This window comes from Populus euphratica, unplaced genomic scaffold (genome assembly GCF_000495115.2).
Source record: "Populus euphratica unplaced genomic scaffold, PopEup_1.0 scaffold73.1, whole genome shotgun sequence".
Classification (NCBI taxonomy): Eukaryota; Viridiplantae; Streptophyta; class Magnoliopsida; order Malpighiales; family Salicaceae; genus Populus; species Populus euphratica.
Window position 1 is genome coordinate 600,575 of NW_011499895.1, and position 20,918 is coordinate 621,492.

The window sequence follows — 20,918 nt, forward strand, 5'->3', positions numbered from 1 at the left end:
GAAAGACTTGGGTGTTGCAATTGTTATATTAGGAATATAAATTTCTAGGACATCTAATGAATTTGTATTTTTTTAATTTTATTATGTTGAGAAAATTCTCCATAAATTTTTTAAAGGTAACAATATCACTATAAAAACACTAATTGATATAAGTATATATTTTTTCAAGAATAAAGATAAGAGAATAAACCAATTAGAATATTCTCAAATAATTAAAAGCCTAATGTATGTTATGAACTGCACAAGGCTTAATATTACTTATTCAATTAATAAACATAATAGATTTATAGGTCATTCAAGTATAGATCATTAGAAGACAATAAAAAAGGTACTTAAGAATTTGAGGTACTTCTTGAATTATGTGCTATACTATATTGGTTACCCAATAGTACTAAAAAGCTATAATGATACTAATTGGATGTCTGACGCAAAGAATTCAAGATCCACATCTAGATATCTCTTCACATTTGGTGGAGCAGTTGTGTCATGAAAGTCCTTCAAACAAACATGTATTGTTAGATTCACAATGAAATACGAGTTTATTGCTTTTGATAAAGCTATAAATGAAGCCAAATAAATTTAAAATTTCTTAGATGATATTTCATATTGGCCAAAACTAGTGTCAGTTATTTGTGTTCATTATGATAGCTAGTTAGCAATTGAAAATGCATAAAATAACATATATAGTGAGAATTCTTGACATATATATTATAGACAAAATACCGTTAAACACTTGCTCTCGAATGAGATTATTTTCATTGACTATATAAAGTTAAAGAAAGATATTACAGATATGCAAACTAAAGGTTTGCCAAAAAAGATTATGTATAATACATTAAGAGGCATGGGTTTAAAGCCTTTAAAAAATAAAAATAAAAATATAATGATGGTAACCATACCTAGTTGATTGAATATATTAAAATTTAGGTTCAAATGAAAAACTAAATCATATAACATTTTCAGTAGCACAAGAAAATTATTATTTTCTTCTTATTTCTATTATGAGTGATATAACATCAAGAGTAATATTGTTTTTATTTACACAAAAGATTGAAGAGTCCAGGATACCAAGTTCATTATTTAGCCAAGTAAATTCGATAGGATATTATCGAGGAAGGTTCAAAGCCAAAACTAGCTATCCTCATGTGGTAATCTATCAAATCAGTATCTCTCAATAGACTTTTGAGTCATTTTTAAACTAATAAGACAATTTCTATTCATGTGAGGGGTTGTTGGAAATTTGTTTTAATTAACATAATTTAAACAAATTATAGGTAAATGAAAAATTAATCTAAAAAACCTCTTAGTTTTTCTAGATTTAATACTTGATTTATATAGCTAATTAAGATTAGTAATGATGAAAAATAATTCTTCAAACTTTTATCTTCTAAAATTCTCTATAAAAAGGTGGGATGAAGGAAGGAGAGTTTCCAACTTGAATTTTTAAAATTTTTTAATACTTTTCCTCACCTTATAGTTTAGTGTTTTTTTCTCATTTTAAGCTTTGATTTTCCTTCTAAATCTAGAATTTAGGTTTATCTTGTTAAAATATATTTAAGTTTTATATTCTTTGATTCAAATATTAACATGGTGTTTTTGAAATATTGGAATGCATATTACAAACTTACTAGTTGAATAAGTTATAAGTAATAAAACTTTGAAGATAAATAATTTATTCTTGACAACAATAAAATATTTATTATTTTAAAATGCTTCAATAAATAAATATCTTTCTTGTTTTGATTTAAGTATAATTAATTTTATTATTAAGACATATGCTATGACTTTAATTTCATATTAATTATAAATTTGGTATATGCATGCTTTTATTTTTTAATTATATATGTGTTGAAATTTTTTTTCCCATGAATCATTAGTTTGCATGATTATAGTTTGAACTTTTCTTCAAAGTATTTTTAGAGGCCGTGACGGCCATTGTCCCCACAAATTGGTGCGCAAAGTATGGGCGAAAAACACATCATATTCGACGATTTTTATTCATTTTAATATCCTGGACTTCCAATGATGCTGGTGGGGGTCGTAGTTGGGTGTGGAAAGTTTAGCATATGCAAAGTATGGGTCAGCTTTTTCTATAACAACTAAGACGTGCAAGAAAGAAACTTTGACTTGCACTTAGTAATTCATTAATTTCTGATAGATTGCAAAAGAGAGGAGATCAATGTTTTCACATGGCATAAGGGGCATTGACACAACCTTCCCAATTGGAATTTACAGATAATGACATGATCCTTTGCGGTTCTGGACACGCTTGCTTACATGATGAGAGAATATAACAATGCAACTTGTGATTTTGATTTTTGTCACTGTATTTTTTTAATCATTAAAGTGTATGTCGATGTCAATTTTCATATATTTCAACTAATCTCATATATTCTTCAACTAATTAATGATTATATAAATTTACTGTCCTTGATGGACAAGGAAAGTGAGCTGAGCATTTGGAATAACCCATGGTAAAGGACATGGTGGGAGATGGTCCTTTTTCTTTTTGTGGGTGTCATTCTTCACGCAGTTGAGGGTCGAGGGAATCGAGCATGTGACAACCGAACCAGTTATGCCAGTCATGTTCTAAGCAATCAGGAATGTGTAAGAGCCAGTCATGTTCTAAGCAATCAGGAATGATGAGCATGTGACACATTATTAGTATAGAGCTCCATACCGTATAATGATGAGCTAAAGCATTCTTGTGGCAGGAAAAAATTAGTACCATTATAAAATCAAAATGAACATGCTGCTCGTGCTATTAGTTAAAGCAAAAATGGATGCCGCTCTATGAACTTGCCACATGGTTCTCTCTCCCTCTCCCCTTGGTTTTATTAAAGATTAATCTCTCTGATCTGTGTCCCCTGTAAGTCTATGGCGCTGGTCTCTACTCTCAGGATGGCCTGTAGCATAGTCAAGCGGGAGACCAGTTACACTGTACTGTTACTTGCAAAGCACGTCTAACGTTTTCTTTTCCTATATGCATAACCACGGAGAACCCATGAGCCGTTAAGGTTTCAACAGTGGTCCATGGTTTCATCAATCCATTTTACAGTATGGATCGCTCTTCTTGTGCACCCAACTAACTGCCGAGGGCCATCAAATCTGCATCAGCAGAAGCCAGAAGTAAGTGCCTCAGGGTGAGGCGTGAAAAGGCCAACACAACAAGTGCTAACAAAGCTAGTTCAACAGACTTTTGCTTCAATAATGAAAAGGCAGTGATTAATCTCCTTTCTCGACTTGAACTACATCTCACTGATGTAGCAAATTAAAAGGCTTTGCATGTGTTCTGCTATTTACTCACCAGAAAAAGAATCAAATAAATGCTATGGTCGGACATCTGCAACTTGGAAGAAGAATTAACTTTATGGGAACAAGCTCTCTTGTATAAATTAAATTTTATGCCATCAACAAAGGGAAAGAGAAAACATCAAAAGCTCTGAACAGATTTTTGAGGACTACTATACAATCCTTCCCATTCCCAATGGCTGCTCAAAAAAAAAAAAAAAAAAACACAAATAAAAGTAGAAGGCAAGTTAAAAAAAACAAGGAACCAACTTCGACTTCTTCATTGATGAGTTGCTGGTTCAATGTCTTTGAGAAGTCCAACTATCTGTTGCATGCTTGGTCGCTTTGAGGGGAGGTCAGCTGTGCACAGATATCCAATCTTGAGGGCCTCCTCCATTTCCCGTTCTGGTCCAGTATTGCGGATTTTCGGATCAATTGCTCTGGACCCTTGGCTCTTCCTTACCAATCCTCTAACCCAACTAACTAACGTTGAGTTTTTCTCTCCAGGATAATCATCTCCAATTGGCTTTTTTCTAGTAATTAGCTCAAATAAAACAACCCCGAAGCAATATACATCAGATTTTGGAGTAGGGCTGTAATAGTCTGGATCAGTAAACTCTGGGGGAACATAACCAGGTGAGCCACGAGTAATCTCCTCATCTAAACAGTTGTCCAAGACCCTGGCCAGGCCAAAATCAGATAATCTTGGTTCCAAGTTATAATCTAGATAAACACTACTAGCTTTGACATCTCTATGAATAATTGGAGGTGAGCAACCATGATGAAGAAATGACAATGCACGAGCAGTGCCAAGTGCAATTTTGTGTCGGAATCTCCAGGTTGTTAATAACCCTTCAGAACCAACATTTTGAATTCCATTATTGTCATCTTCTTCCCATGTCTCTCTGCTCCAATCTTCGGTCATCTGAATCCCAAGTGGCAAGTCATGGAGCAAATTTTGCAAGTTCCCATTCTCCATGTAATCATATATGGCAATTCTTTGATCCCCAGCTAAGCAGTAGCCAGTCAATGGAACAAGATTGGGGTGCTTAATTCGACCAAGGTACTCAAGTTCTCTGGCAGCTTCTTGGTCTGTCAACGTGGATCCATGGACCAACACTTTCACGGCTACATGAATTCCTCCAGGTAGAAATCCCCTATAAACAGGCCCAAATTTCCCTTCAGCCAAAAGGGTTCCCCTATCAAAATTTGAAGTAGCAGACAAGAGGTCTGCAAATGTGATATTCAACAATGGCTTCTCAAAAATCACCACCGGGACTGAATTTGCCTGCTTAACATCAGCAACCCACGTTGTGGAATCAGTCTGGAAGGAAAAGGGGCCTGAAATATTTTGCTCTTCCTTGTACGAGGTTTGCTTCACTTCCCACATTTTGGGTTTCCTTCTACAACCAAAGGCGAGAAAAAGCAGTCCGGCAAGCAAGAAGACCAAGGAAAGGGCTAAACCCAGAGCAAGCTTTAGTCCCTTGTGGTTGGTGACTTTTCTTTTAAAAAGGCCTGGGTTTGCAGCAATTGGGCAGCTGTCTAATGATCCATGGAAGTGTGTTTGGAAGGTTTCACGGGAAAATTCTGAGCCACAAAGGGTTAAATTGTTGTAAGAGAAATTGTAGCTCTCCATCCGTGGGAGTTTTTGCAAGAGGGACACTGGGATCTCTCCACTCAAATTGTTATGCGACACATCAAGAACTTGAAGGTTTTTGATGGTTAACAGAGGAATTTGGCCACTGAGATGATTTTGAGAAAGATCAATTGTGTGCAGACTATTCAATTGTGCGATTTCACTTGGAATGTGACCTGTGAGACTAGTTTTAGACAAATTGAGATACTCTAATTCCGAAAGCATATCAATTCGCGGGAACTCCTCTTTAGTAAATCTATTGAATGCAAGATTAAGGTATTTGAGATTCGGGGCCTGAGTGAAATCTTCAAAAATCTCTCCACTAAGCTGATTCTCTGACAAGTCCAAATAAACCAGACGAGACCAATTGTAGGTAGAATTGAAATGTACCTGAGAAATGTGACCTTGAAACTGGTTTTTGCTCAGGTCCATCACCTCCAGCAGCTCCTGAAACACACCTATAACTGAACCCTGAAACGAATTCCCCGAAATGTTAAGGTTAGTGATGGATTTCATTAATGAGAAATCCGAGTCCCGGCCTTGAATCACATTTCCTGCAAGGTTTAAGGTTTTGAGCTTCGGGAAGGCGGCAGCAAAACCATCGGGTAAGGACCCATCCAGCTTATTCATTGAAAGATCAATAAAGTACAGTGACTGGCAACTCAGAATTGCCGATGGAATGCTTCCTTCAAACCCATTTCTGTCAAGTTTAAGAAACCTCAAACCACCAAGGGAGCTTATTGCTGCAGGGATTTCACCAGAAAAATTGTTGCTTGATAGATCAATTGTTTGAAGCGCACCAAAATTGCCAATGTTGCTGGGCAGGGGCCCAGAAATCTGATTTGAAGATAGATTGAGGACCTTGAGAGAGCCTAAACTCCACAAGTCCGAAGGCAAAGATGTGATTTTGTTGTTGCTAAGATCCAAAGTCTGAAGCTTGCTCAGTTTACCGATGGTGGTATCAGGAATAGAGCCAGAAAGGCCTAAACCAGAAGCCAGAAACTCAAGAACGTGTTCTTTTTTGGCATCACAGAACACACCTCGCCATGAACAAACGGAGGCAGAAGAGTTGTACAGTGGAGAAGAAGTTAGGCCCGTGTTCTTCAAAAACTCAGAGATAAAGAACCCATCAGTATTGGGTTGTTGACAAGCCAAAGGCTTGAAGAACAGTGAGAGAATCAATATTGAGCGAAGGAAACTAAATTCCATTTGGAATCAAAGGCTAAAACTCCCAAACTTGAACCAAAACCCCGAAAACAACTCAGCCTCTCTAGTGCTTCAAAACAAAACCACCACAATAACATTCATGCTTCTGACTCCATCTTAATTCATCCTATCAGGCTCATTCCACTCCATTAAACACCACTAAACAGAGTGTTATGGGGCGTTCTAAGATAAAAACTTGGGCTAAAAACTCTCCAAAACCACAGAACTAAAAGCCTGTGGTGATTGTGTAATAGCGCACAGAAAGGGCCAAAAAAAGGACTCAGAAAGACCAAAACAATGGATAGCTACTACAGAGGTAACAAAAGGTATCCGAGAATTATAAAGGTTATGGAGTTTAAAAGGAGAATGTGAGCATACCTTGTCTGGTTTTGCAGGAGAAAGGCAAAGCCAGCAAAACAAACAAAGAACCAAGTGAAGAAGCACTTTTGTCTTTGCTGGGTGTAGAGGAGCAAGAAAAAGCTCGAGACTTTTTGCTGGATGTTTTTTTATAAACAGAGGAGTAGTTGTATTTATTTTTATTTCTTATGGTGTAACCTAGAAACACAGTGACAGGAGTCATATTGGGAACAGAAATGACAGTAAAAGCGGACAGGAGTTGGGGTTCATAAATGTGGAGGAAATCGATAAGAAATAAATATAAATTATCAACATGGTTTGGTGAATTTATGATCCATGGTGCTGGGTCGGTGTGTTCAATGATTCCTCTTCAATGGTGGTTCTTCTTTATACTTATAACTGATTACTTAGGGCTCCTTTTTCTTAATTGTGGTTTAAAGGGAGGGGCCAAAAAAAAAACTTTTTCTTCCCCTCTTTTTTTTTTTACTCTAATGCAATGTCTCTAGTGAGATGGATATATAATTTAATAAGAACAAAGTAGAGTTTATTTTCATATTTTCTTATAAGAATTTAGTAACACATCTATTTAGCAAAAATTAGAGTTTGTTTTTTCACTTTAAAATAGCCAATTTGTAAAATATAATTTCCAAATAAAATCCAAAAAATAACATGGTTGGATTGTTTTAATTATTTCTAGCAAAGTAACCTATCAAAACTTCAATGGGTTACATTACTAGAAATGATGTAATCTACATATTAAAAAAATAAATAAAAGGTGGTGTTACTTGTAATAATACAACTTTTCAAAATACAAAAAAATAAAAATAAAAATAAAGGTTGCACCTAGAAGTAATGTGACCTTTGTGATTTTTTTAGTACTACTTTATACCACAATTTAGCTAAAGGTTGCACTACTTTGAGTAGTGGAAACTTTTAATTTTTTTTTTTCTCTTGTATTTTCAACTTTTTATTAATTTTTTTATAAGTTGGGAAGTAGGGTTTAGGGTGAAAAAATAAAATAAAGGAAGAATGATATTTCATAAGACTTTTTAGCTCACAAAAGAAAGTGGAGAAAAATAAATGAAGGAGACAGAAGTTCTTGGGAGGGAGGAGAGTTTGGCAGCTAACTTCCTGATTGGGGAAGTGCTTTGAAGTTCTAAATAAATGCAAGTTGTTTTCTTGCGTCGATGAGGCATGAAGATTGTGTTATAAGGCAAAGATTGTTGGTTGGATATATTTCATTATAGATTTTATGAATTAAACCAGATGAAGTAATGTGTATATATTTCTTGTAAAGAGATCGTTTTAGCTTTAGATCTTCTAATATGATTTAAATATGTTTTAATTATATATAGTGTTTGGTAACAGTTTGAAATGTTGTTAAAAAAAATTTAGAATTATTTGTTTAAAATTAATTATTTTAAATTGTTTTCTAAAAACTGATATAAAATAGACTTTTACATCCCTGCCTATCATTATTAATGACGGCTAATAAAATGATACTTCTATTATTTGAAAAAGTCATGATTAAAGCATTTGAACTCATACTTTAATCAGTTTTAATTTACATAAATGTTTTAAAAATATTATTTTAATATATTTATAAAAAAATATATTTTTTAAATATTATTATAATAATATTAAACACCTTCCATTAAAAATAAAAATTTATTGAATAGACAATCATTTTAAAAATAAGAAATGGGTAATTACGTAGAGGTGTTGGTTTTTAGTATGAACTCTATACAGCATAAGATCCTTAATGCCCACTGTAGCGATCACAGAACACTAACAGCTAGCAAACTCCTCCTGTCTTTTGGTAACATCTCGTACTTATCACTACTGTTCTGCCCACTTACAAATCCTCATCTGGGCAAGCATGATTGAAAATGGACGTTAGTTGTTGATTTTGAAAATGTTTTTTTATTTAAAAATAAATTAAAATTATATATTTTTTAAAAAAATATTATTGATATTAGTATATCTAAACAATTTTAAAATATAAAAAACTAATTAAAATAACCAATATTTCAAAAATTATGGTTTGAATATATAAAAAAATATTATTGATATTAACATATTTAAACAATTTAAAAATATAAAAAACTAATTAAAATAACCAATATTTCAAAAAAATATGGTTTGAAACGCGTTTCAAAGCAGCCATTCATACACATGTTCGGACAAACTGCTTAATCCAACCGGTCATTTCCTGTTGGCCATTTCCTTCACGGGATTTTGTCGGCCAAGATTGAAGATTTGGGACCAAGAACAAAATTGTAATGTAAAGTTGAATGTCATTAATTAATGACTTGATTATCTTCTTCTATATACTATATAGTATAAAAAAACGAAATGATTGGACTGCCCATTAGAGAATGAGAACATTAAATTAAAAAAACAACAATTTGGACCATAAAGCTGGTGGGCCATCTCCAGACATTAGTATTAACAAAATCCAATTGTACACCCCACGTAAATAAAAAAAAACAAAAAATCCAATTGTACACCATGAGTACAAAGTTCAAGTCGATTTCATTTGGGGCCGGTATGAACGTAGAGATGGTTTAGGCCCCCACAATCCTTCTGTGTTCTTGGAGTGATTGTTGGATTGTGGATGAATAATATATTAATTATGGCTTCTTGATTAATCATTGCCATGCATGTATTCACACTAATTATAACACATAAGTAGGATTAATCACAAGTCTGAACTGCCCTCTCTTGTAACAAAGGTAAAATACAGTTTGGAAGGGTATTACACTCTCGTTGGGAAGAGCTTTTGTAATTTTTTTTTAAATTAATATTTTTTAGTGTTTTTAAATCGTTTTAATATATTAATACAATCAATTAAAAATTTTAAAAATTATTATTTTAATATATTTTTAAATAAAAATAACTTAGAGGCATGGAAGAATAGAAAAAGAAAGAAGAAAATCTTAAATTGATTGAGGATGAAGAGCAGCAAAAATCAACAGACATTGTTAATTATTCCAACGCCAGCAAACTTTTTTTTCTTTAAACAAAGGGTTCATCAAATTTCCCAAATTAATAAATAAATAAATACCTTTATGTGGCATATATTGGAGTTTCATGCACCATAGGGACACCCTTCCCTTTAAAATTATTATCCTTTTCTGATTGCTTATTATTTTACTATCATTACAGGAGACACAGACATACCTATACATAAGGGTTCTGGGGTATTTATACCTACTAGTTGTTTGTGATCTGCATCAAAATAATATAAAAACACAAAGATAAACTATCTCATAGGCATGCCTGATGATTCCCATAGCAAATGCACTCGGTGTGGATGATGGAGGTGCATCAGAATAGTGGAAATGAAGTGTTCTTCCGCTGGCCAGTGATGATGATGATGATGATGATGTAGTTCCGCTGGCCAGTGATGATGATGATGATATGAAATAAGTTCATAGCCAGACATGAAACTGGCTGTGGTACCAATCATCGCTGCCTGCAAGCACTCTAGTAAAATAAGTTCATATCATTATTAACAACATGGGTCGGGTTGGGTTGCTTACACAGAGAGTAATACTTTGATTTTGAAAAGATAGTTAAAAAACAAACTGACTGAAATTTCATGCTCAAATATAATATTTTTTTAATCAATAAAAATAGATTTATACTGAGATTGAAAGGCATATTATAGAGGTTATTCACGGTTTCTCTTTACTCCTTTTTCTTTCAAATAAAGAAAAGACGTTCTCTTTTGCTCTCAGTAAATAAACATACTTTTTAATTTTCTATTGAGAGAAAACTAGAAAAGGAAAAGAAAACAAGAAATGAAATAAATCCCAAATCCTATAGGGCTGTCCAGAAATAGAGTATTACTTTAATTTGTCTAAAAATATAAATAATAATAATAATAATAATACTTTATATTCAATTTTAAAATATTTTTTGAAAATGTATTAAAATAATATTTTTTTATTTTTTAAAATTTAACATTAGTATATTAAAATAATCTTAAAAAAATAAATTTACACATTCAAGGTCATCACTGTCTTGTATAGTTGCACCATCATCCTAGACTCATCAGTTTTATACGCCACAAACAATGTTCTCTTATTAACAGAACCATTCTAACACATTTTTAAGCTTTTTTTAAGATCAGTCATCCAAGGCTTTGTGGATAACTAAAGTCACTCCCTCAGTAAACATCAAAAAATAGGAAAGAGAACAAAATTGGTAAACATCATAGATCTGACGTTAGGCCGCTAAGGCAATTCAGGCCGAACAAGAGCAACAATTGCTACATAGAATGTAACAGCATGTCGACAAATTATGATCCCACAAGCGAAAGTCATATAGATTGCTTCATATCCTGAAGGGCTGGTTTCCAGACCTAGATCGGTCTATCTTGGCCTTCTTAACTTGGGTTTTCTTCGTAGCGAATGCTTGGAAAAGGTTTGGCCCGTCAATGTTATGCATAGATTGCCTTGGCTTCTTTCTCTTACCCCGGTCATATTCTTCGTCCCTGAGTAAAATAGAAGTTGCACCATGCAGAACAAGATTAAAATTACAGAAAGCAGGTCCAATAAGCAAAACTAATCAGTCTGGCAACTATCCCTTCTGCAAGGATTATATTATTTTTCTTTTCATTCCGAAAAGGGAGAGTCAATGATGGAATCCAAACTCACCACTCGTCTGCTACATAACCAGTGCTGAGATTTTCCACCCTATTGGATTCCACAATCTGAGGTCGCAACTCTATTCCATCCCAAGGTGCACCTGTGATAAACAAAACAAGGCAAAAAAAGAAAGAAAGAAAGAAAGAAAGAAATTCAGCAAGTCAAACTGTGAGTTCAATTTCCAATCAAGAATTTAGTCCTGACTGCATCCAAATAGATCTCATGCTCTCCTGTATAGTTTGATGTGACTTTACTTTGTAAGGAGTTAGTCAGCGGAGAAAAGATGACTGACTGTCTGTGTTTGAGCTAAGAGGTGGAAATATGTCTAAGCAAGAGCTACAGTCTAGCTTTCTGGCCCCTGCCACAAAAGCAAACTTTCAAGTCTCAATCGCATGAATTTCCATTCAAGGGATTATAATCATAAACCTACGAACATGAGTCCTTCACAAGTTTCTTCAGAATTAAGCATTTTTTTATATAGCCTCAGCACTAAAGCGAAAAAAATGTCCCACCCCACTGAAGGCACGAACCTGGGCAGATTACTTTTATGCATGGAGGCACCTGCCAATGGCTTCATGAGACATCAGCCCTCCTTAAAAGACCAGGCACCCAAGAGTGGGAAAAGCTAAAGGGGGGGATTGAATCCAATAATTGATAGGCCCATTATAGAGATCTCCACTACGAAGAAAAAATGAGAATTTATCTAGATTTCCAGATTTGTTCCACCATGATAAAGGGTGCGGGTGCAAAAAAAGAAAAGAAAACAATCCAAAAAGCAATGACTAAGTGCATAAAGCAAACTATTGGATAACAAGAGTGCATGCTCAATTGCTGAAAATGATATGCCATAGATGGTCGGAATAGAGTTTCAGAACAGTGCTCACCAGTCTCCTCCACACCCCCAGTAATTACCCCCATCATCCTGTTCTGTGATGCATATCTTTTCCTATTTTCTGAGCAGTCAGGTTCTCTTGGATCTCCTTGGTTTACTTCAGAGATAGAGATAGAGATCTTTTGTCTCTGTTCATACATTGCAAGCACTGCACTGCTTGGACTAATTCTCTCCACAGATTCTAAATCCACCACACCCATATCACTGCAGTTTCTTAAATTATCTCCCTTTCTTGAACCAGATTTAGCCATCTTCCTCGAAGAATTCATTGATGCCAATAAAACTGTAGATGAGATTTTGGATGTAGATGACCCCAATTCTGATGAAAAACCATCATTCTCCAGCTGCTCCAGCAAGTTTTCTTTAATAAGATTATTGGTCTTCGAAGCGTGGCAGTTGCTCTCTATGTGCTTTTTCCTCTTTCGAAGGCCTAAGGACACCTTGAATAAGTTTGTGCCAAGATGCATCCTACGCTTGAGAAGCTTGTTCTTTAATTTCTTTTTGGGTAAGCAATCAGGAGCTTTGCTCTGCAAACATTCATTTTGAATGACAGATGGGACAGATGCTGCTGGGATTAAACCCTCAACCAACTGCTGTACAATATATTGCCCACCTTCACCAGCCTTATCACTAGGTGTTTTCCAAGCAGCACTCTCAATGGGGACATCCCCACCCTGAGAATAGAGAAATAAATCAAAACCTGGCCAAACAATGATGTAAGCTGTAAGCATCCAAAGGAATGCATATATGTAATCACCTGATCACTTTCACAGCCTGGCTTATTAGGTGATTTCACAGTGTTTGATTTATCAAATGCCTTTTCAGTAGATCCCTCGGATGGAGCCAATCTTGGAACCTCACTCACTGTTTTACCACAAGAATCCTCAGAAGGAGCTTGGTTTGAAACCCCCACATTTTGGTCAACATTAGTCTGGATTGATCAATGAATTCACGAGTCAGAAACAAAGTGAAAATGCCACCCAAGTAAGGGAACAAGGGGACAGACTCACGCTGGGCATGAAACATCTATTTACCTTTTGTGAGGTCTGCCTTGTGACAAGTTCATCAATAGCAGAACTTGGGGGGCCGCTGCCACTGCTAGATGGCTCCTTACAGTCACTGGTTTTGGCCTCAGTAATAATAGAAGCATTTTCAAGTTTAGGAGCAACATTATTGCTGTTCAGAGATGCAGTTGAAGGTGGCAAGCATTCTCTAAGCTGAGAATTTGCCAATTTTGATGGGTCTGTTGACAATGGTGCACTTAAAGTTTCTAAAGAAGAATCCACTTTCAGCACTGTTTGCCTATTGCTTTGCTGAAATGATGCATCTTTTGGATGGATCTCGGATGTAACAACACTTGATGCATCTTTTTTATTCATAGCAGCAAGAGAGTCAGTAGCCTCCAATCTATTCCCAATCAAACCACCACCCACACATTCCTTCGAGAATTGCTTGGCGACCAGATCTGCAAAGTTATTGCCAAAGGTTGCTTTCATACTTTCTTTTTGAACAACATCAACAGGTTTTCTTGAAACAATAGTTTTTCTATCACGAACGTAGAACAGCATATAAGCCTTCTGATCTAAAACAGCCTTCTCACTAACTTGACGAACCTGTTCGATCAAGATAGCCAAAACTCATAAATGATCTGATCACAGAAACCAGTAATATGAAAAAAATTGCATCTAGCTTGCAGCTCTACATGCAACAGATTTTCTAATATTGACTTCGTATGTCCACCATACCTGATTGTCATTGAGGAGGTGCCAAATACCACTTGATGTCCGAACAAAACAGACATAATGACCAGAGTGGGTATTGTGACCATAATGTACCAGAACACCATATAGACTGTACTTTAAATCCCCCTCCTGCCGAGAATAAAGAACTCAATAAATAATGTAAAAAAAAAAAAAAAAAAGAGCACATGACCAAAGATAACAAAAGTAACAAAAAAAAATATCATTTACTAGCATACAATGCTAAGAACGATGCAAAGTACCAAGTATCTTCCATTTGAACCAATATTAACCTTTTGGCGCTGGTATTCTATTGCTTACCTATTTAAACTCATTTACACCAAACTAAGGGTGTACTAATGAGAAATATTAACACAGAAAAGAGATCCAGAAAATGTTTAGCAAGTCCATGCAACACATAGGATAAAGAAAATAGATAAACAGCACTATTCTTTTTTCACCCTAAAAACCAGCTGTCTAATATTTTCCACCTACTCTAGTGAGCATTAATCATTGAATATTTGAACTCCACACTCTCATTAGTTTTTTGAACAACTTTCTTGCCTAATATTTTACAAACAAAAAACATCTTTCAGAGAAGCATATACCATCTCGGTCATAACCACATAAATAAATAAATAAATCAATACACACACACAACCCCCCCCCCCCCCCCCCCCCCCCCCCCACCTCGCCAAAAATAGGAACAGGCTACACCATTTAAAAATGAGCCAGAAGATTTGGAATGCTACCAATTGAAACTCCTCTAAGTTCAAGAATTCTAGAACAGATATTTGATCAAGTCTAGAAGAATAAATCATAATTTGGAATGCTATCAAATGCCACAATTTTTGAAGTTGGATTCTAAAATTGGTTTAAGAACCTGAAACCTTAAATATGCTAGAAAAGATATTTCATCAAGCCTAGTATAATGATAGTTTACAACAAGAATGCACATACTCACATAGGAACCACTGACAAATGGTTTCATGTCCAATGAACGATCAAATATAACTTTCCTGTCAACCTTCCGTCCAGGATCATGTGCATGAAACCGTTTTAGATGTATTGTAAGCACATGTGGTGCCTTGTGAACTGTAAGCCGTTTCTTAGCCTTAACTTTCTGCTTGCATCGCTGGCATTGATAATGCTTCTCTCCTCCATCTAACATCTCTGCAGCAGTGAAATTCCGAAGTAAAGCTGGCAAGGTATCTGCTTTGGCTATTTCAAGGCTTAAATCTAAAAATGGATCAAATTTGTTGGAGCAGTAAGAACATTGTTGGCATTCCACCTGAAAATATTCTGAGAGAAACATTTAGTGTTTTGAGAAATTCAAGAGAACTTTGAACAAAGCATTATTCTGAAAGAACATTTATTGAGAATGGAAAAAGATTGCAAATAATAATGGAATATTCAAATCACAAAATACAAAAAAATTCCATGCAAAACCATTTCTAAATGGCTGTATTTATCACTATCTAATCACTTCCCTGAGAACTAATTCAACATCTTGACCACCCACCCATGAATACATATTTATTCACAGCGGAGCTTCCATGAGAGGACTTCATTCCTCAGAAAATTGTCAATGAATCCACCATAAAACAATAAAAGTTTACCTGACTACAAAGGCTACCACCAAAGATTTTGTGCACCAAACTTGTCTCATAAGCAGCAGGGGATTCGCTTGGCACTCCTGAAGGTAAGCAGCATTTATGCATTGATTCCAGCAAATTAACCATATATTCATGAGCATCCTCCTGTCTTGCATTTCGGAAGTTCCGAGATATGCCTTATATGTGGTCAAGAAATACAAATACCGAATCATGTGAACAGCAAGCAAAACCCTTGCCTGGTATAAACATTTGAGGACTCCATCAGTCACTATATTGATGACACAAGCCCTCTAGAGCTGTAGAACTATTTAAAAAAACCAAAAAAAAATACTTGTACATGTATTTTTAGATCCATAATTTATAAATGAAGAAAATCTACCCCCTCTCCCTCACAGAGGTCTCAAGTTTGAACTTCTCCTTAGTACCAAAAGAAAAAAACACTAGCTGTCAAGCACAGGAAAAATTACTAAAAGACCATAAATGTGTAATATAAGGTGTAGCGACCATAATAGTTTTTTTCCTCGTTAGTTCACCAAGATAATAAATAACCATCAAGGATAAAATAATCATATTTGGCCAACAAAACAAAAAATTACCATAGACCAAAAATCATGAAATTAAAGTACATAAAGCATCAGAAGGATACGGCGCAAATTTGAGACAAGATCCTTGGGCGCTAGTGACCTCCCACTTGATTGTAGAGCACGGCTCACATGTTTTTGGATGGCACACAAGGCACAAAATCCAGCTACATGACCTTCATAAATAAATCAACCATAAAAATAAGAAAAAACAAAGCACCGCTTCATTTACAGCAGTTACAAAGTACAAGGATTGGTGAAAGGACATCAGAAACTGATTACAACCATCAAGTAAATTAACCAGTCCCTTGAGACATGTACCAAAATTAGTGTTAAAAAATGGTAAAACCATGGAAACAATCCACACCAGCCATGAGGAAATGTTGTTGACAGTTTCGAAAAACTTGGTAAAATCAAAGTAACAAATCCCCATTTATGCAAAGATTGTTAGAAAAGACAAATTAATCAATGAACTATTAGCTTACGGTAATTGACCCTCAGCGGCACCAGATACATTCAACAGTCCAGTCCGAGAAATTATGCAAGAAAACTATGATGAAACCATATTTTACCCGGAGTTAACTAATCAGTATATAGATTATTGAGAAGCACTAAGAGCCAGTGATGGACAGCATGCCTGTAGAGAGAAAGTGTAGGAGAGTCGCTCACATGAATTTTGATTCTTGCCACTATTCAAGTATGCTGCTAAAGTCTCAGTATATCTCCGACCACTACTGAATAGAGAAAACAACCATTCCCCAAATTTTCCAGACTCAAGCAATTAGTTTTGTTCAAATGGTAAGTCCAATAGGAGGATAGTTCATGGCCGTACAGAACAGAAGAATGTAAGAAACTAGTAACTTCCACCAAGTCAAAAGCAGGTACTAGTGAAGTAACATACCAAAATACAACTACTAAAAACTGGTGAAACCAGTTTCACGAAATCAATCAGAGCAAAGGTGTCAACCAGTTAAAAAAGTAATTTATTCCCCCATTTTACAGAAAAATAGTTAAGAAGATGAAGTAGTTGATGAAATACTATGACAGGGGTAATTAACCTTCAACACCACTAAGAACAGTCCAATCCAGATAAGGAAATTAAAGCAGGAAATCTAGGGGGCAACCATAATTAAGCAAAAAATTATCAGGCACATAGAGGACCAGACACCCAGTGATATAGATCATGCTTTCTCAAAAGAAAGTGTAGGAGAATCACTCACATGAATTTTGATGCTTTCCACTTTGCAAATATGCTGCTAAAGGCTCAGTGTATGTGAGACATTGCACCACTGAATTGAGAAAACAAGTGTTCCCAAGATTTTCAAGGCCAGCACCCTAAAAATAATCCATGGATCCACCAAGTTAAGCTGCTGCAAACTAAAGTTCGTCAAAGTGGTAACTAGAGGCTAAATTAGAGTAAAATTGTTTTTTTTTTTTTTTTTTGGGGTGGGGGAGTTAGATATAATGGGACCTTAAATAAATAAAAACAATAATTTTATGGAGAGGCTAAATTAGAGTTTCCAAAGGCAATATGAATAATACCAAATTACAGGGATAATAATGAATTTTGGAAAATTTTGCGCCCCCCTTAGCCATGGCTTACATGCCACCCCTGGCGGTAACCACAGAGCAATCATAAATTGGAAAATGGAAAGAAAACAGTTTTTGTCAGATTATATCGTTTCTTCATTTTACCCCCTAAGATTAAAATATATTGAGAAATGGGAAAGAACCAAGAAAGAAAAAACATTTGAAAAAAAAATTAAAAAAAAAATCCAAGCGTCGATATGAAAATACCCACTAGTAGAAACAAAATAAATAGAATATCATTTACAAGTTTCAAAAATAAATAAAAAATAAAATAACAAGAATCAGTTTGCAGTAGATCCCATATCTTAAGTTCCATCTTCCCAGCCAAACCGACATTACACCAAGTAGAAAGCACACTGAAACTAGATAAAACAGAATTACTATAACAAATAATAAAATAAATAGAATATCATTTACAAGTTTCAAAAATAAAAAATAAAAATAACAAGAATCAGTTTGTAGCAGATCCCATATCTTAAGTTCCATCTTCCCAGCCAAACCGACATTATAATCAAGCCAATTAGCAAAATTAAAACAAAAAGCTTTAGAAATCATGAGCACAACAAAAAAACAAATTGAAAAGCATCCATAAAGCATGGGGAATGCCACAATTGTGCTACGAAGAAAAGTCAATAAACACAGATAACTTAAAAAAATTAAAAATAAAGCCAAAATATATATATATATAGCTTAATTTTCAGTGTTTCAAAAGTTAAAGATGCTATTTGATTGAAGCTATTTTATTTATTTTTAATTTCAATTTAGTATTTAGAATTCAACAATACACAGCAGCAGATTCCACAGACAGTAAATTCCTTCATATTTGAAACCATAATTTCAAATTAAGAACTAAAAATGAAAAAAGAAAGAAATAACTTCAACAAAACAACATCCTCAACATTTAAAATATACTAAAAAAATCAAGCCATTAAGTTCATATTCAGAGCTAAAAATAAAGACCAAAGAGTTTGTTTTTTCAGGCTTTACAGCAGAAAGGAAACTAAAAAAATGAAAGCCTAAAAACACATGGAAAAATCCTCTAAATTAAACCCTAAAACAAGCAAAAAATTAATTAACTTTACGTAAATAAAAACTCACAATTCTTCTGAAAGTGATCCCAAAACAAAGCTCCGGATCAAGCCCATTTTCGACAAAATCGGACCCGTCAACTCTCTTCCCGGAATGACCCGGATGGTGATGGTCAAACCCGAAGGGTCTCTTTCTCGAATTATTATCAGGATTTAAGGTCTCAATCTTAAAATCAGTAGTGCTGTTCTTGAAACCACTGTAATGTTTAGTCGCCAGCTGAAACCTTGAATTTCGTTTCAAAGTAGAATCGAACTTGGATCCGTTTTCAATGTCCACACCCGATTCGATTCTCATCTCCGTTTCACTACTACTTATCAATATATCTTCCATGCTGCCGCTAAAAATTAATAATAGAAATTATAAATATCGAATCGATGATTATGGAATGGTGATTCTCTAGAGAGAGAGGTCGGTTCTTCTTGATCGGTGGATTTTCTTTGTTTGGTGATTGGAGTGGAAAGAAGCTGTTAGTTACGGCTTCTGCTAGGAAGCGAGAGAGACTAAACCCTACATAAGAGTTAAGACCTCTCTCTTTTTTCTTTTCCTTTTTTAATCTTTACCCTTTATATATATATATATATATTCATTTATGATAATGTCTTATTGGAATATGATGATTTTGATATTTATATGAATTTTTTAAATGTTTTAATATATACCAAAATTAAATGGTTGTCACTGTGAGAGATGGCAAATAAATTTGTAGATTAAAATATACATAATTCTGTTTATTGTTTATTTATAATTAATAAAGATTATATTCTATCTCTACTAATTTACAGTTGTATTTAATCAGCACATCAAAAATAAAAAATAATAGTTGAGAGCATGCTGGTATCGTGGTATCCTGTTATTAGTTAGTTTTTAATATAATTTTTATCTAAAAATATAATAAAATAATATTATTTTTTATTTTTTAAAATTTATTTTTAAAATTAACACATTAATTAAAAAACATAAAAAGATAATTTTAAATAAAAATTAGAATATTTTTAAAATATAAAAACAAATCTGCTCTAAAATAAATTATATATATATATATATATGAAGTCTTTTTGAATAAAGAAAGGCTTGTCTTTTTTACAGAAAATTCTTTTCACAAGACTTTAAATGAGGGGAAAAAAACTTAATCATGTAATTGTTTTATCTTTACAAGAAGGGAAAATATTGATTAAAAGGTAGTGTTGTGATATATTTATTGTTTAATCTTAAAATATGAAAACATAATTGAATTAAATTATATAGTTAAGGGACTGGAATATAGTTTTAGCCTTTCGCTTATGCCAAGTGGAGGCGGTGAGCTTGCGGGGTTCAAGAGCTAATGGTATGCTGACATGTAAATCCCAATACAATTGAGTGCTTTTTATTGGTTTGGGTGTAGGGATATTTTCGGTGTTTATCCTTTACGCGGTGGATGCGATTGAGGTCTTTTTGGGTGGGACTTGGGCCCTTTAAGAAGTGAACTACACTGGTATTGGTGGGCCCAGCATGGAAATTTGGACGGCCAGGAGTTATTTTGGTCAATTTTATAATTAGATTAGCTTTATCTCCCATATATATATATATATATATATATATATTATGAACTCTAAAACATGGTAGTTTGTACATAATAAAATTACAAAATAATAGTACATGATTTAATAAATGATGCACTGCATGTTACAATAACTACTGGGAAGGAAAGTAATTGATAATTTCGATAACTCATTTTGTTGCAAGTGGTTGGTAAACGAGCTTATCAATCACAAGGTAAATTAGAGTGACTTTCAGCTTTTGGATTTATTTTTTTTTTTGCCCCTCGACTATTTTAGTTTATGTTTTTAGATGTTTTTTAAAAGTATATTTGTTTTAAAAAGGTATTAAATTGATGTTTTTTTTTGTTATTTGTTTTAAAAAGGTATTAAATTGATATATTTTTTTAATGATTTTAATATACTAATGTAAAAAATAAAAGAAAATTTTTAAAAAAATCATTTTAATGTATTTTCAGATGAAAAATACTCTTAAAAATATATTGCATCATAATACCAAATATACACTAAGATTCTCGAGCTACAAATAATAGTTTGAAAACAATTAAAATAATGATTATAATAATAATAACGTTTATTCTTTTCTGATTAGCATTGTATTTTTTGCTATTTCCCAACAACACAAGCTATATTCATGTTCTAATTTTAAGTGTTTTTTTCACTTAATAATTTAGTTTTTTAATTGGAGTTTCTACGGAATTTTTATTATTTTACTCCTTTTCTTTTTTAAT

The 20,918-nt window shown here is 33.9% G+C and overlaps 2 protein-coding genes across 3 annotated transcripts; both read right to left on the bottom strand.

The window, feature by feature from the left end:
* Positions 1-3,342: 3,342 nt before the first annotated feature.
* Positions 3,343-6,789, bottom strand: LOC105131914 (probable LRR receptor-like serine/threonine-protein kinase At2g24230). Its single transcript, XM_011035112.1, has one exon. The coding sequence runs from the start codon at positions 6,134-6,136 to the stop codon at positions 3,572-3,574; it is 2,565 nt and encodes an 854-aa protein (XP_011033414.1). The 5' UTR covers positions 6,137-6,789; the 3' UTR covers positions 3,343-3,571.
* Positions 6,790-10,553: 3,764 nt separating this feature from the next.
* On the bottom strand, positions 10,554-19,195 carry UBP23 (ubiquitin-specific protease 23). Of its 2 annotated transcripts, none has more exons than XM_011035113.1 (11): positions 18,662-19,195; positions 17,194-17,308; positions 16,039-16,149; positions 15,396-15,568; positions 14,741-15,067; positions 13,783-13,908; positions 13,072-13,650; positions 12,795-12,968; positions 12,030-12,711; positions 11,155-11,245; positions 10,554-10,991 (listed from the first exon to the last, which is right to left on the bottom strand). In XM_011035113.1, the coding sequence occupies exons 1-11, from the start codon at positions 18,980-18,982 to the stop codon at positions 10,832-10,834; spliced, it is 2,859 nt and encodes a 952-aa protein (XP_011033415.1). In that variant the 5' UTR covers positions 18,983-19,195; the 3' UTR covers positions 10,554-10,831. The 2 variants fall into 2 exon arrangements, with proteins under 2 accessions (XP_011033415.1, XP_011033416.1); XM_011035114.1 differs by lacking the exon at positions 10,554-10,991 and adding an exon at positions 11,400-11,503 and having other exon boundaries at positions 11,156-11,245.
* Positions 19,196-20,918: the final 1,723 nt, after the last annotated feature.

Coding starts and splice junctions, on each gene's coding strand:
- LOC105131914 (XM_011035112.1), bottom strand. CDS start 6,136: ATGGAATTTAGTTTCCTTCGCTCAATATTGATTCTCTCACTGTTCTTC.
- UBP23 (XM_011035113.1), bottom strand. CDS start 18,982: ATGGAAGATATATTGATAAGTAGTAGTGAAACGGAGATGAGAATCGAA. Junction 15,068..15,395: donor GTGGTAGCCTTTGTAGTCAG/GTAAACTTTTAT, acceptor GAATATTTTCAG/GTGGAATGCCAACAATGTTC. Junction 11,246..12,029: donor TGGGGGTGTGGAGGAGACTG/GTGAGCACTGTT, acceptor TGTTTATCACAG/GTGCACCTTGGGATGGAATA.